Here is a 15,564-nt window from a genome sequence, read left to right on the forward strand (position 1 = left end):
TGTTTCTTTTTGTGTCCATATTCTTCAATCCACTTAGGCGCTATGATTTGGTCTCACTATTCTATTGCTGGAGTCAATCCAATTAATTATTGGGAGTAGTTAAAATAGTTCGTTTTTTTGGGTCACTGTGACTTTTGACCTCCAAATTCCGATGCAGTTTTCGATTCTAGTTTTGTTCCTGCCAAATCGACAGAAACTGGGTCGTGAACTCACAGTGACATTTGACCTTTGACCTGGAGTCAGAGTGATGTTCATGGGATTTACCTCCTAAATAAAGCATACCCTGCTTTATGGCTTTATGGTTATGGTATCTGTCAATCAGGGTGTAGTCTTGCCCCAAACAATTCACTGTTTTATGGTCTGTTTGACTCTAAATTGACCATAGTTTGCTAAATTAACATCCTGATGTATTCATAAAGACTTGAAACTTGGGATTAAGAAAATAAATAAATAAATAAAATAAACTCAAAGAATCAAGAGAGAGAAGAGTCGCCCTCTAGTGGTCAGTAGAGAGAATGCAGAACAACTTTAAATGTGAGTAATTCGTTCTCTCTTTCGCCTCCATCGTCTGCAGAAAAAGATATAACTCCTCGTCACCCACCATAGGTCCATTTAAACAAGCATTCAATTAATCTATCTAGTGTTGTGTTTACTGACTCGTTGTAAGCCGCTTTGGAAAAAGCAGCCTTCTCCTGAAATAACCCAGCACAGGTGAAGCTTTTGAGCGTATGGAGCATCGTTGGGTCCATTGTGCATTTCGTACACAAGGTGGAGGAGAAGGAGAACAGCTGCATTTGGATCATTGGCTGGGATTTTATCCACTACCGGCTTGAGGTTAACAGTTAACTTTGGCATCTCTATGTTTACGCCCACTTTGACTACTAGGAGCCTTGGTGTGACACTTGACAGCCAACTCTCCCTGAATCCCAACATTGAAGCGACAACACAATCCTGTAGGTACACGCTCCACAACATCAGGAGAATACGACCCCTTCTCACTCAGAAGGCAGCGCAGGTACTGATTCAGGCTCTTGTCATCTCCCGCCTTGACTCTCTCCTGGCAGGTCTCCCTGCTACTGCCATTCGACCTCTGCAGCTCATCCAGAATGCAGCAGCTCGACTGGTCTCCAACCTTCCTAAATTCTCCCAGACTATTCCACTCCTCCGCTGTCTTGACTGGTTACCAGTGGCTGCCTGCATCCAGTTGAATACATTGGAGCTCACGTACCATGAAGGAGTGGGAGCTGACCCCATGAAATGCACTTATTGTAAGTCGCTGTGGATAGAAGCATCGCTAAATGACATGTAATGTAATGGCAGGGGTGAGGATGTGCTATTTCTGGTGTGGAGATTTAGTAAAAAATCTTCTTTTACATTGTTCATTCTGTACACATTCCAGGAAAGGGATCCTCGTCTCTTTCTTTCCAACAAATATTTTATTATTTTTTGGGGGAGTTTGGCTGGTACTATATTTATGTATTTATATATAGACATTTAAGAGTGATATACGCACTCTGAACCTTTGGTGGCGATATAACTGTGACTCCGCTGCAATGAAACTGCAGAAGAAGAGCGAAAAGCTTTCTCATTGGTTGGAAACAAGAAATGCGTCATAGCACGACACAGGCTTTTGGTGGGAATATGAGTTCGCTTCCATTCACGTTTGACTTAAAATTAAAACCATTAATATATGTCTTTCTATATTAAACGTAATGCCAAAGTAAGTGTCTTTTCTTCATACACGTAATAATTACACCAGTTTGCGCGTAACAGCTGTTGAGGTGTGTTAAAATCCTCAAGCCATTCAGGGAAAGTTCACTCTGCCTATTGTTTGCTAGCATGCTAACACGTTATCCGACGTGGTAGTAAAGTCAATTTACGTTAGTTTTGTCAGACTACCTTTACAGCCACTAAAGGACACTTTATGTGTAATATGTTTAATTAGTTGCCGACTAAATCGGTTAGTGTTACGACAGACTCCCGATTCAGCCGGCTAGTTGATCTGCAAGCTGCTCAGGAGCAACAACAACATGCCAGAAATCCGACTCAAACACGTCGTGTCTTGCAGCACTGAGGACACTGTAAGTTCTCTTCTCACTTGCATTGGCTTCTGTAAAAAAAAAGCCCACCCATGTCTTGATAGCAAGCTTTGTAGATGCATGATGTGAGCTTACCTCCACTCACTTCTTGTCGTAATGCACAACAGACCCACAAAGCGGACAACCTGCTGAGCTCTGACACCTACAGAAAGTGGAAAGCAGCGAGACCCGGGGAGAAGCAGATATCGGTCATCCTGCAGGTAACCTCAGGTCTTTTTACCCAAATCAAACACTAGTGCTTCAATCTATTTTACTGGGAACCAAAGAATTCTCCGTGTGCATCCAATCTTCCCCACGTTGTTTTTGTCATGCTATGAAGTCGAGTGTGTAAAGTGTGAGTACATTTGCAATAATTGAAAATGTTGACTTCTCCTTTTGTTGACGTATTTCAGTCCTTTTGGGGATACTGCATGTCCTTCAAGTTAAAATCTTCTGCAACTTGCCATGAACATTCCCATACAAATCCATCCAGTTTATTTTTAATCACAGAATATCTCCATAATGTCTTCATTATTATTTCAGGATTAGGCAGAAGTAGATTGCGTCTTTATTGAATCTTATTAAAAATGCTGCAACTACAAAGCTTTTAACCAAGGCTGATGGACAGTGTCCTAACACATTCCGCCTGGCTTTGTCTCTTTCTCCTCCTGCCTGAGGCTTTAAGCATCAATCATTCAGTTACACACAATATGCTAAAAGCAAATTATTGGATCAGTAAGGAGCAGTGGGTCTATTCCAACATCTGGATGGGTGTATTTCCTTGACATGATCGTGTTATAAAGCAGGGACTGGATGCTTTAAGTCTTTTGTTTACTCTCATAGCCGCGTTGTTAACTTGCTTCGTTCGTCCCACAGTTGGAGAAGGAGGAGCAGGTGCACAGCATCGATATTGGAAATGAAGGGTCAGCTTTCATCGAGGTGCTGGTGGGGAATTCTTCAGCTGTCAGAGACCAGGACTATGAGGTACGTTCTTGCAAACTAAACCAAGTTCAACGTGTATCAGCTTCTGACTATTGTCATTTCTCTGCTCCTGTGTTTCGATCTTTTCACTTTGATGCCGCTGTGGCGCAGGTTCTGTTGGTCACGTCTTCCTTCATGTCCCCCACGGAGAGCCGCAACGGCACCAACATGAACCGGGTGCGTTTCTTCGGGCCGACGCAGCTGCAGAAGAGCTCCGCACAGGAAAAGTGGGACCGAGTGAAAATTGTGTGTAGCCAGCCGTACACCAAGGTGAGGCCGCGCCACTGGAATTACAAATACAGGGCAAACTGACACATCCATCTAGCTTCTAGAGTTATCAAACCTTTCAGTTATACTCCCACAGCACCTCTTTCATACAGAGGTACGGCTGAATGGTACTGACAGGTGCCACCACATCTAGATTTAGATGTTGCATTTAGTACTTAAGATGAGAACCAAAATAAAGCTTATTTCCCGACGAGACAGGTAATCAGAGCCGATGTGTGTCTTTGAGATTAAGTAAACTCGTCTTTCCAACCTCCCCATATGAACTAAAGGGGGAGTAACTGACGTGTATTAGGCAAAAGGTAGAAACTAGCTTCTCTTCAATCAGGAATTTGTCTTACTGGGACCCTTTTTTGTGATATTTTGAAACAAATAGTATCAAAATTGTATTAGTTCTAAATAATAATACATTTATTTTGTTTAAAGATGGATGTCCTTCCTATTATTCAGTTTTCGTCTGCTAATGAGCATTGTTTATTGAGAGATTAGGACTGGGATGAATGTGTCTGTGTCCTTTACAGAACATAGCATACGGACTGGCCTTTGTCAAGTTCCATTCACCGCCTGACAAAAACGATCCTCCTACAACAGCCTCCCCGGTGAGTCCTGCAAAACTCCAGGTTTTTTGCTCTTTGTCAATCGAGACGATGATGATATTATAAACACCGTAAAACAACAACATTCTAATGAAATTACAAAATACTTCACAAAACATTATTTTAAGGCGTTGCTTCTATGATGAATCATGGGAAAACCTTTTATTTGTGCATGTTTTTGTAAGATCAACTGCACTGCTTTACTTCCACTTGGACACGTAATATTTATATTTACACCATAGAACAGTGTGTGCAGCACCTTTATAACATATGAAATAATTGGTCAGATCAAAGTTTTTTACCGTATTAGAGATCAAGGGGAAAATTGACCCAAATGAGTCCCTGCGCCCACTCGTTGGTATTAACGGCCTCCTCCTCCCTTTGTGGCAGAAACTCACCAAGTTGGGACAGTTCCGGGTGAAGGAGGAGTCTCCCTCAGTCAGTCCCAGCCTTCAGCCGGGCAGTCTCTTCTTCAGTCGCGACAGTGCAACAAAGTCCAGTACTCCACCCAAAGGTAAATCCATCCATTCGAACTTAACTGCTGCTGAAGACCAATAAAACACTTTGATGGCCTCGTAACAATTAATTGCTAATCACAATGATTAGAAAGAAGAGAGCACTCCTTTAGTTCATTTAAAGCTTTTTGAGTGTGCCAGGAGCGGTGTGTGAGGAGTTCCTTCTTGTCGAGCTACTTCGTTCCTTCAGCAGCACCTTTCTGCCTTCAGTGTCTCCACAGAGCGAGAAGCTGAGCTACGCTGCTGCCGCGCTGCAGGCGGGGGGCAGCTCCCACTCCTCGGCCCAAGCTCCCTCCTCCAGCTCCTCCAGCTCCGCCTCGCCCCAGGTATGGACAACACCGTCGTCATTCTCTGAAAGACTTAGACGACACAAAACTTTTTTGACTAGAGGTTTTAAATAATAGCCTTTCTGTAAAGAAAGTTTCAGGATGAAGAAAAATTCAGCTCAGCATTTTGACCTTCAATAAGAATTAATGGGAGGTTTCAGAAACCCAAGGAGGTGTATGAAAAATGTATTTCCACATTACAGTGTAAAAATCGACTCTGTTCTTGATTTTTACAGCAGGTGTCTCGCCTAATGTGTTTTTCAAAAGCTTACTTTGTAAAATCCAATTGATAGAGCGAAATGTGTTCTTCAACAAAGAAAAGCGCTCTGAAATTGCCTGGTTTGGATATAAATGCATGAGTATAATTCTGCCTAAGCCCACTCACTCCTGCCAAATAAATCCATATCAACTTCAACGTCACTCTGACCTTGGAACAGGGAAAAAAAAAGACTGAGAGCAAACGTTCTTTTTGCATCCGCAAGTAGCATAAAAAATACCCCAGTAATTGCATTTCTGTTTCCAGTTTTCATAAAAACGTTTTAAAAATGTAATAAAATGTTCAGATCTGTAGGATCATTGTTTTCGCACGGCTGAAGGGACTTTTAGTGTCAGATGGCTCACCAGCGGTTGACCTTTAAATGGTCTCCATTCAGTCTCTTTTGAAGCCCCTTTCAGACACACAGGTGCTTTTCTTCCTCTGTGAAAAGACTCATGATTGTTTCCTCGTAGCCACCAGCGAAAAGGAAATTTGAGTTTGGCAAAGAGCGGCAGTCCGCCTCCGGCCTCCCGCCCCCGAAGAAAACGAGTCCGGCCGGGTCGCCCGAGGTCAAAGCCGCGACCCCCAAACACAAGCCGAGCCCCGGCGCCGCCAAAGGTGACACACCCGCGCCCAGATCTCATCAGGCTGCAATTTCCTCCTCCTCCTCCTTTTTGACTTTTGTGCTTTCTCCCCCACAGCTTCGCCGGCACCGAAGTCTGCCGACAAGAAGCGGGAGAGCCGAGCCAAACCCGAACCGCAGAAAGCCAGCGGGCCGCAGGTCCCGTTCAAGAGGATAATGGAGGGTGTGGTGTTTGTCCTCAGCGGCTTCCAGAACCCCTTCCGGGGGGAGCTGAGGGAAAAGGCTCTGGACATGGGGGGTAAATATCGACCCGACTGGACCCCCGACGCCACGCACCTCATGTGAGTGTCCTCGCCTCCCCGTCTACGAATCCACGACTCAGCTGTTCTCCTCCGGCCAGCGCTTGGTATTGTGACACTTTGCACCGCGCCGTTCATACAGAGAATCCACAAGCCCCCTGTCGTTGTCGTTTACAAATAGTTCAAAGAAAATGGCAGCAGTACAGTACGCTGTCATCACAAAGATGGTGCAATTAAACGTCTCTGCCAGTTATCGGATGAAAATATGTCACAAAATGAGATTCCTATATTACCAAGACATCAAAAAAAGTTGTTGCTGCAGGCAACACAAAACTGGGAAGGACTGAGCCTCCTGGGAGGCGAAGTATAGACAAAAAATGAGGAGCTACAGCCACAGTGCACGCTGTGAAACTGCGTGATGTTGGCAAATGGTAAGCGCATAATGAAAAGAATAAATTCTTCAGTACATTCAGTGAGATGTTTCTTTGCAGAATATCTGAGGAAACCGGATCGCCAACAACCACATTTTCTTTATTGACATTATTTATTGTGAGGTTCAATAATAATTGGTCGCTTAATAGCTGCAGAGATGTTCTCTCAGGAGGTTTTTTATCAGCAGTTGGTTATTTATCGTTGCACAGATTGCCTGATAAAAAGCCCTGTTAGTGCTCTGAGTAATTCACTTTGATTGCTCCTTGTATGTCTGCTGTCAGATTCTCTCCAGTGCCGTAACCGTGTTTGTTTATTTGTGTGTGTTTGTGTTTTGGCCCACTAATCTGCAGCTGTGCCTTCGCTAACACCCCCAAGTACAGCCAGGTGAAATCCGCCGGGGGCACCATCGTACGGAAGGAATGGGTAATGGACTGCCATAAGAGGAGACAGAAGCTCCCCTGCAAACAGTAAGCGGGGAGGATTTTATTTGGTGATTTATTTTAATAAAGCCGCTGAACGAGCGCACTGGAGCCCGTATCGGACCACCAAACAGCCGGAAACAGCTGGCTGGGATTCCCGTTCTTCTCCACGCGGTGACAGTTTGTCCACAGCAACTCGCGCTGATTTGAGCAGCCCAAACCGCCCCTGCGGCGAGGAGCGGCGTGACCTTGAGCAGCTGACGCCCGCTGCGAGCGCGGATCCCAGCAGGCCGCGTCCAGCAGCTCGCTAATTAGGGGCCTCGTTACACGGGGAGCTGCAGCAGCACATTCCGTGCTGAATAATGTAGACCCGAGTACTCATCTCGCGCTGGTCTGGATGTGTCGGAGTCGCCGCGCTGCATGCAACCACGCGCCGAGCTGCAGCTTTTCTCTCAGTCTCGTACGGCGATTAATTGAATGCTTTTGCATTGTGGGTTTTCTGTTTTGTTTCATTCACAAAACAAATCAAATAAGTAATTGACTGATGAATCACTGACAAATTCGTCGTCCCTCGCCTTTCTCAGTCAATTCATGACGGTGTTGAACATCCACCCCCCCCCCCTCCATGGTCGTTGCTGGAATAATCCATTCCCCTGCCCAGCAGCGCTATTGTGCAGCGTGTGTGTGGAGTGTGCAGCTTTGATGATGTATCCTTTATTTAAAGGCTGCATCTGCTATGGGTAATTAAAGGGACCACTTACTTTGATGAAGACGAGTGGCCAAACAAATGCGAGCACTCTCAAACTGTCGCTCCATCATGCACGGAAGGGGGGGGGGGGGGGGGGGGGGGGAATACGGCTCACTGAGGGCAAATGCACTTCAGCTCCAGCCACACACACACAATTATATATTTATTAAAAGAAACTATTGAATCAGCCAAGAACCCCGTGGATCCTTCTCTATTATCCAATCAGTGAGAATCCAGATAAAGAGAAAGAAGAGCAGAAAGCACTCGAGTAGCTTTACAACATCCCGTGACAATTGGGCTGAATAATTCAACCCATTTCTCATTAAAACTTGGGCTTTGTTGGAACATGCCAAGTGGAATTGGGGAAAATAGATAGCTTGTGTGATCACTCTGCATTAGATCTAGGTGAATAAAAACCTAATTGCCCTCTAAAAAAACATGTATTGTGTGAAAGTGTCGGGCTGCAACTAACAAGGCTTTCCCGTCATCGATCGGATAGTGTCTCATCATTTTTGGGTTTTAGGACTTTTTGCTGAGCCCAGTGTGGCGCCTTCAGAGGTCTTCTTTAAACATAAATATATTCAACTTACAGCACTTTAAAACAAAGAATGTTTGCCGCTTGAACCGGTTCCACTGATTCCCCGCCGCTCCCACAGTGTCCCTCTTCATTTTCCAATTTGCTGGCTCTTGAGTGTTATGAAGCGAGTGAGCCGCGGGTCAGTCTAATGTCAGCTGCGTGGGTTGATTTAATTCCACTCCTACGGTGGTGTTTGGACTCTCTGCTCTTAACACTTAGGAACTGATGATGCAGGAGAACTCATTGTGGATCAAGATCATTGAACCAGATCTTTAGAGACGCCTCCATCATCTGCTAACAGCAGACCCCCTTCATCTTTCTGTGACATTGTTCCATTTTACCGCGTTTTACTTGATCTCTCACTTATGTTTTTGGTTCTCGACCCAATAAATGTGTCCATTGCAAATAGAAACACAGGCACATGATTCCATGGTTTTCTGCCTCCAAAAAACAACAACAAAGCCTTTTTAGATTGTCTTCATCACACCCCCAGTGCTAATGCACATCTACTTAACAATATATGCAAATGAAAAACAATTAGCTCTGATGAAATCTGTCTCATAACCAAAATCATTCATCGCCCGCAATTTATTCAAAACATTTTCATTGTTTTTCCGTTGCCACATTCTTACAAGTTTGTGTGCAAGACATTAAAAAAATGCACGTGTGCTACCGACTAATTTATACACAGATTGATTTAGCTGATTTTTGAAATGCTCAAAAATCTACATATTTCCATTGCTGCATAAGAATGTTAAAGTCGATGTGGTGCAATGATCACGGAAGTTCACTGGATCACGTTTTCAACAGCAGAAAAGGAAAAGTAGTTTCTTCTAACTGAGAGGGACTGAGAAAAGGGGCTTTGGGGGGTCACTGGGGGGCTAATTTATCACTGCTTCCCCCCCCCCCCCCCCCCCCCCTCTTCTTGCTGCAGTAGATTAGAGTTGTGTCCCGAGAAAGTGTTTGGAATACAAACATTGTTGCTGTTAAAATTGCTTTCCCTTTGAAGCTTTTGGTTCCTCTCGCCTCCGGCTTTTTATCGTCCTGACACGTTTTTTCCGCCTCGCTCCTTGTCTTCCTTCAAGGTATCTGATGGACGGAGCCGAGTCGAGCTCCGAGAGCGAAATGGAAGTGGACGAGCAGAGTGACGAGGAAGTCAACACAAAGGTGGAATTCCTTTTTTTTTTCTTACTTTTAACTGAGCCTAAACGAGATGATCTAACGAGTAATCTTTGTTCCAGTCCGCTTGTCTAACGCTGTGCCCGGGATGTTCTTGCAGATGCCGCAGAGACAGGTGACCCCCAAGAAGGCCCCGGAGAAGAGGAGCGAAGACGACGAGTACGCCGGCTCCACGGATGTGGAGGAAACAGGTTTGAGTCCAAAGTATTTTAAAAGAAACTTTCACTCTACAGTCTTTTTGCGTATTGCAGAAACTATTTGGATGAAAAGGGAAGCTCAATAGTGGAGACGTGTCTTCATGCCTTACAAAGACCTTTCGATTGATTTGTAGCTGAATTTAATCTGCAGAGGCAGACAGATGGGTGTAAGGACAGGGGAGGAAGGTCTATTGTGAAGCTGAAGTGGAGGAAAATGAAAAATGACAGGCAAGATCAAAGAGGGCACTTAGAGTCTAGATGGAGTTTGAGAATAAATTAACTAAAAAGAACAAGTTCAGATTGGCTTCATCTGATACCAAAAACAAAGACTGACTGTACCTTCTTTTGTTTGATTAATTCCCATTCATTCATTCGCATTTTTAAATCGCTGTCCGCGTATATATGAAAATGTGTATATATTTATAAAGTGGTTTCGCTTTAAGCCATAAAAATGTAATTGATGATCAAAAGTCTAAAACTAGCAATAGTCCTAGTTTGAGAAGGGAAGTGAAATAGTTTCCTGAAGATCCAAGAGGTGAATGTTTTGCGGCTGTGACTCGCGGGAAGTGTTTCTAACTAAAGAGGCGGAGACCGGGGGGGGGACGACATCACGGTCCCTTTGCGTTGAACAGAACCAGAGCTTCGCTGTGAAGCAACCAAGGAGGGATGAGTTTACACCGAGCCCCGTCTAAAAAGTGGGGGGGGGGGGGTGGAGGGGGGCAGGGCAGGCAGGAATGAAGGCGACATGCAATCACCGTGAAGGGACTTGTACATGATTCTCATTTCTATGTTAATGCAGACCCCCCCAAGTGCCGGTGTGCATCAATGTGGCTACGAACACATAACGGGCAGACGGTGTCTTAATTAGAGCCCGCCCCCACACACCCCCCCTCCTCCCGTCCCAGCAGCACGTCGTCTTTTTTATCTGCTAATGAGTGTGGGTGTGGGTCAGAGATATGTGGATTCATCCGGCATTTTAACACTGAACATTTTTCAGTTGTAATATCAGCGACACTGAGCTGCTTCAAAAACATTGCAGAGGAATAAATGAAGCGCGTTTAATGATTTGCGTCGTAGTTCATTTGATTTAAGTTTAGGGCCAGCTGTCGGTAGTTTACCATACAAGGACACGTGTTTGGCAGGGAGCCGATGAGGTCACCGATAAGCATCTTAAACTCCATCTTAAACTACCCACTTCTCAACCACATTGACCCATAACTGCTCTCTGTCCCAGGAGCCGGTGATGACGAGTCGGCCGTGGACACGGAGGACGAGCTGCAGAGGTAAACGAGACAAACCGCTTTACTTCCCACGATATATTCTTTTACCCGGTCTGTTCCTCCTCTGCTCTCTTGTTGCCACGCTGCAAAAAAAAAAAAACTAGATGACCCACCAAACCGGACAATCTGGAGTTCCACGTTCCCTCGAGTGAACTTGTGATTCATAATGACACAAGTGTTCGGATCAAAGAGGCGAGTTCAAAGCTCGGGGGGGGGGCTCAGGGGTCACAGCGGCCTGTCCTTCAATCAGATCCTGTCTGCGTCTCGAAGGGTCCCGGACCCCCCCCCCCCCCCCCCCCCCCCCCGGCTTGCTCACTGCAGGCCGGCTGGCACCCTGCATGGCGCGTGTGTGTGTGTGTCTAGACGTAAAAACACAGCGAGGTCGCTTCTTGTGTGAGGCAAACATTGAACGATGGACCCCCCCCCCCCCACCCCCCCCTGCGACAGGGTGGAGAACAAGAGCAGGCAGAAGAAAGCAGCAGCGGGGAAGCAGGACGACCCGTACGGGGGGTCGACGGATGAAAACACCGACGCGGAGGCTGAGGAGGATCATCCCATCCCCGAGCTACCAGGTCCGTCTCCCCCTTTGCCCTCCTGTCCTTTGTCTGCCCCCCCCCCCCCCCCCCCCCCGGGCGGAAGGCCTCCTGCCTCTCAGTGTTGGGCTGTTTTCTTTGGCGCTTTGCGGCCCCTGTTTTTAACCTGTGATTACTCTTTTTGTTTTGGTCGCCTCTTGCATTCCAGACTTCCTGAGCGGAAAGCACTTCTTCCTCTACGGCAAATTCCCCAACAACGAGCGGCGGCTGCTGCTGCGATACATCGTCGCCTTTAACGGGTGAGGAAGCAACGCGCGTCACGTCTTTGGTTGGTGCGGAGACGTCTGGGTTCTGACGTCTTTGTCTTTTCCGCAGGCTGATCGAGGACTACATGACGGAGAAGGTGCAGTTCGTGGTGACCAGCGAAGGGTGGCACGACTCCTTCGAAGACGTCAGTTGGGTCTTTGCTTCTTTTTCTGCGTAGCGGCAAAGTGAAAATCTCTTTTTAGGAAGCCACAACATTGCGGGGGAGCAGGGGGTGAATTCTTAGCAGATTTAGGCAGTTGGTTATGCGAGGTACAATAATTTATTGCATAGAAGCAAATTAAAGTTTTGTTTTTTTCTGCCTTCCAGGTGAAAATATTCTTTTTGTAAAAAGTCTTTGATATTGTGGGTCAGATAAGGACTAAAACAAGATAACCCTTTGTAGTCCCACAAAACCTTTATACGCTTTCCTATCGTTGCATTTGTAATTCAACGAGATAACTTCGTGGCCTCTCTGCTCCCTCCCCCCCCCGCCCCCCTCCCCTCAGGCGCTGATGGAGAACGGCAATCTGAACTTCGTTAAGCCAGCATGGATTTATTCAATCAACGAACGGCAAAAGATTCTGCCGTATCAACCCTACTCGGTGGTGCCCTGAACTCGGCGCTTCGTGTCCCGACCAATCAGGGGACGTCGTGGAGATTTGTTTTTTCCCGGATTCTCCGCTTCACACTTAACAAAAAGCAATAAAATGTTCTCTAATGCCTTTCGGGCGGACTTTAAAACCGGCCATTCGAAAAATGTTTTCAGTGCTCAGGGCTTTTTCAAACACACGGGGAAAACGTCTTTTTTAAACAGCGTCTGCTGAGTTTAAATGTTAGCATGTGGTTAGCGTTAATTATTATTGTTAGCTCTAGTGATAAAGCCCACTCTCCCTGGTTTCCTGTGCTGCAGTTTGCTCCCTCGGCGTCCTCGGGCTGCGGGTGAGATGAGATATCAGCTGCCGCCGGCTGATAAGACTCTGACTGCTGTGAGCAGGCAGACCATTAGGAGGCCAGGGGGAAAGGGACATTTTCATTTTTATAAGCCGGGATAGCTGAGTCCTCCCAATGAAAATGAATGGATTCTGTTCTGTTTTTCTCATTTTACTTTTTTTTTATTATATTTCACTAGTTGGGAAAGCAATGGCTTTCTGTGCGTTCGAAATTTCCGTGAGTCTGAGTTTGGCTTTTATTCATGTTTGACTAATTAATAATAAAAGAAATGGACTGGCTGGACAGATGTCAGCGTTTTGTGCCACGCGGCCTCTGAAGACGGCTCATTCATCTTCAACGTCTTTTTGTTCTTGTGCGACTTAATTATTTTGTCTGGGGGGGAAAGAAAAGAAAAAAGCCTACATTTTTCAATTAAAGGTTGTCATTTTTATCCATCAAACTGTTTCATCCTCTTCCTCTGTTTACAGCGGGGAGACAGGGGCTCTCTTGCCTTTCATTCCGGCTCCCAGTCCTTCTCTCCAGTTTACTTCTCGTCTCGTCGGGAGCCACCGGGGCTTCTGCTCTTCAGTCAAGGGGGGATTAGAAAACTGGGATGTGGACACGAGGAGAGATGGAAAGGGTTGGAATCAGGGCCGTTAGCCCAAAGGGGAGCCGCATGTTTGCATATATATATATCTATATATATATATATAGATATATATATATATACACACATGTAGCATGTTCATTATAAATAACTTCCATATGCAGTATAGTTTATTTTCATATCATAAAAATGATATTTCAAAGCCATTAATGCCAAATGATTTGGGTGGGGATGAAGAACATTTAAAATAGGCCTGATGATGTTTTTAAAGGAGCGTAGCGTCACTTCACACAGATTCCACCAAGTGTAAAGCGCGTTGGTGCCGCTTCCCTGCGATCCCAGACCTGCCGCTGATTGGCGTGTGGCAGGAAGGGGAGTGCGAGGTCAAAGCCCTCTGGGTGTGGAAGCGGCAGGATTTACGGCAGCTTGAGGCCGTCGTCCCGATGCCGAAGCGTATTTCATCTAAATGCACATCTGTCGCCATGGCGGCGGAGAGGCTGCTGCTGTGCCGCTTTCAAATCGTCCCATTTGACAAGTCGACTTTGTGCAAACTGCAGACTTTTCAGTCTAATTCGTGTCACCGTGATCTCTACTCAGATTTATCCTTTCCTCTTTGCATTTTTATGGCCCCCATGAATGGTGGCGATGACCTTGGGTATGACTGCCGAGCCAAACATTGCTTGACTCCCGATGTTGGAATCCTCGGGGTCTCTGGCTCCCGGCGTGTTCAACGCTGTTTTTCTTTTAGAAAGGTACAAAGTGCAGCATGGGACAGCAACAGTCTTTATTCACGTAGTAGCTGCTAACCCTCCGTCTCTGCTGCGCATGCAGAGGCTCACCTTCTCTCCGTGATGTTAGAGCTGGAGACAGGGAAGAGACGGAACCATTTCTTTTTCTGACTTGAAAAGGGATGAATAATGCAAGAAAAGGTCCCTTTTCTTCCTCCGGGCCGGTGGGTTTGTCCTCCTCAACGATGAGCCGATTAAATGGTGATGGTCCAAGGACGCGGTGACCTCGCTGAACAGGCACTCGTGCACCAACATCTGGAGTAGAAGAAGTGATGCGAGGACCTTAGAGACATCAATGTACACCAAAAGATGTGGAAATATATATTTCTTTTTACTGTAAATGCAGTTTCTCAGTTGGTCATTTAATCTACTGCTATATTTCTACGCTTCTGCTTCGAAAGTGAAAGGTCATTTGCTTTCAATATTGTAGCACTGATGAACAGACTGATCTCGAGCCTAACTGGGATTGTTGCTTTTGTCCTAATGAGAAGATTAGTGGCCCCTGGAGCTGTGACATTTTCCACTTGTTCAGATGCTCCTACAAATTTAAGCGAGAGACCCGTGATCTGCTAACAGGGCGTGCAAGGTCAAATTCTGAAAACCGGGTTGGGTGAGTCTGCCGCTTAAGTTAAGATGAGTTAGTCTGATTCAAATGAGCCAAAGTGGAGAATCAACTGTTTATGTTGATGGGTTTGGAAAATATACCCAACTTGAAACAAAATCGTGCACATGAAATATCTTTTATATACCATGTGAGACGCGTGTTTATTTTAGGGTAGTTTTCCTCCTGATGGTCATTTGTTGGAGGTCAGAGACTGGGCTTTATTTACCAGAGTAGCCGTGGATTGAAAAAGTACACAAGCATTGGCATCAAAGGTCACACGACTCCTTACGTGTATTTATATTAACTATTGAGGCAATAATATTTGTAGCTCTCAAGTGTTGCAGCAGGTAAAGGGGGACGTTCACTTTCAGTTATCTAATAGGGGGCATCGCAGCTCAAAGGACGGAGCCTCTGCCTGAGATTCCTTATCATGATTTATTGTGCGTTTCGAGCGGTGTGTCGGTTTTCCTTTGAGGTTTCTTGAAATCAGCTTTGCTGTATCGACGGATTTACTCGCGATGAATTCCAAATGGCCAAAAAACATCTGTGGAGATTCTTTCTGTCTGATTTAGTTATTAAAGGTAATCCATCAATCAGAGTACACCTAAATCTGACATCACGTGTGCCAAAATTGCATCAGAGCTTTCAGCAACGGGCTGAGGATGTTCTGCTTATTGTTTCACATTAAAGTCAACATGATGAAGTGCAATCATTTTCATTTGAATGAAACCGAAGGAAGTTACCATGGCGATTCATCTTCTCCCCAAAAGGATTTTTTTTTTCAGTTTTTTGTTTTATGAAGTAGCTTTATTCTGGTAGATTTAATGAAGAGAAGATTGTTCCCAGAGGTTGACTGGTGGAATCCCAGTATGATTCAATGCAACAAAAAAACATGCATTGTTAATTTGCAGTAAAAATATTTAACATTTATTCCAACAGCCATATAATAAGGACATCTTATTTGTACTATTCAGTTTGTTACTATACATGTATATAACATTATACATAAACTTTCCCTAACAGGGCGAGCTTGACAGAGTTACCC

At 45.3% G+C, this 15,564-nt stretch overlaps 1 protein-coding gene across 1 annotated transcript; it reads left to right on the top strand.

Annotated features, from left to right (window-relative positions):
• The first annotated feature begins 1,605 nt into the window (after positions 1–1,605).
• On the top strand, positions 1,606–12,823 carry xrcc1 (X-ray repair complementing defective repair in Chinese hamster cells 1). Its single transcript, XM_037454947.2, has 17 exons — positions 1,606–2,081; positions 2,207–2,299; positions 2,955–3,062; positions 3,171–3,329; positions 3,866–3,943; positions 4,331–4,454; positions 4,666–4,781; positions 5,511–5,655; positions 5,739–5,961; positions 6,702–6,818; positions 9,181–9,262; positions 9,375–9,465; positions 10,706–10,754; positions 11,199–11,323; positions 11,493–11,583; positions 11,660–11,735; positions 12,097–12,823. Exons 1-17 carry the CDS (start codon positions 2,031–2,033, stop codon positions 12,202–12,204), a joined length of 1,836 nt encoding a protein of 611 aa, XP_037310844.2. The 5' UTR covers positions 1,606–2,030; the 3' UTR covers positions 12,205–12,823.
• The last annotated feature ends 2,741 nt before the right edge of the window (positions 12,824–15,564 follow it).

The sequence above is a fragment of the Pungitius pungitius genome, chromosome 11 (assembly GCF_949316345.1).
Source record: "Pungitius pungitius chromosome 11, fPunPun2.1, whole genome shotgun sequence".
Taxonomy (NCBI): domain Eukaryota; kingdom Metazoa; phylum Chordata; class Actinopteri; order Perciformes; family Gasterosteidae; genus Pungitius; species Pungitius pungitius.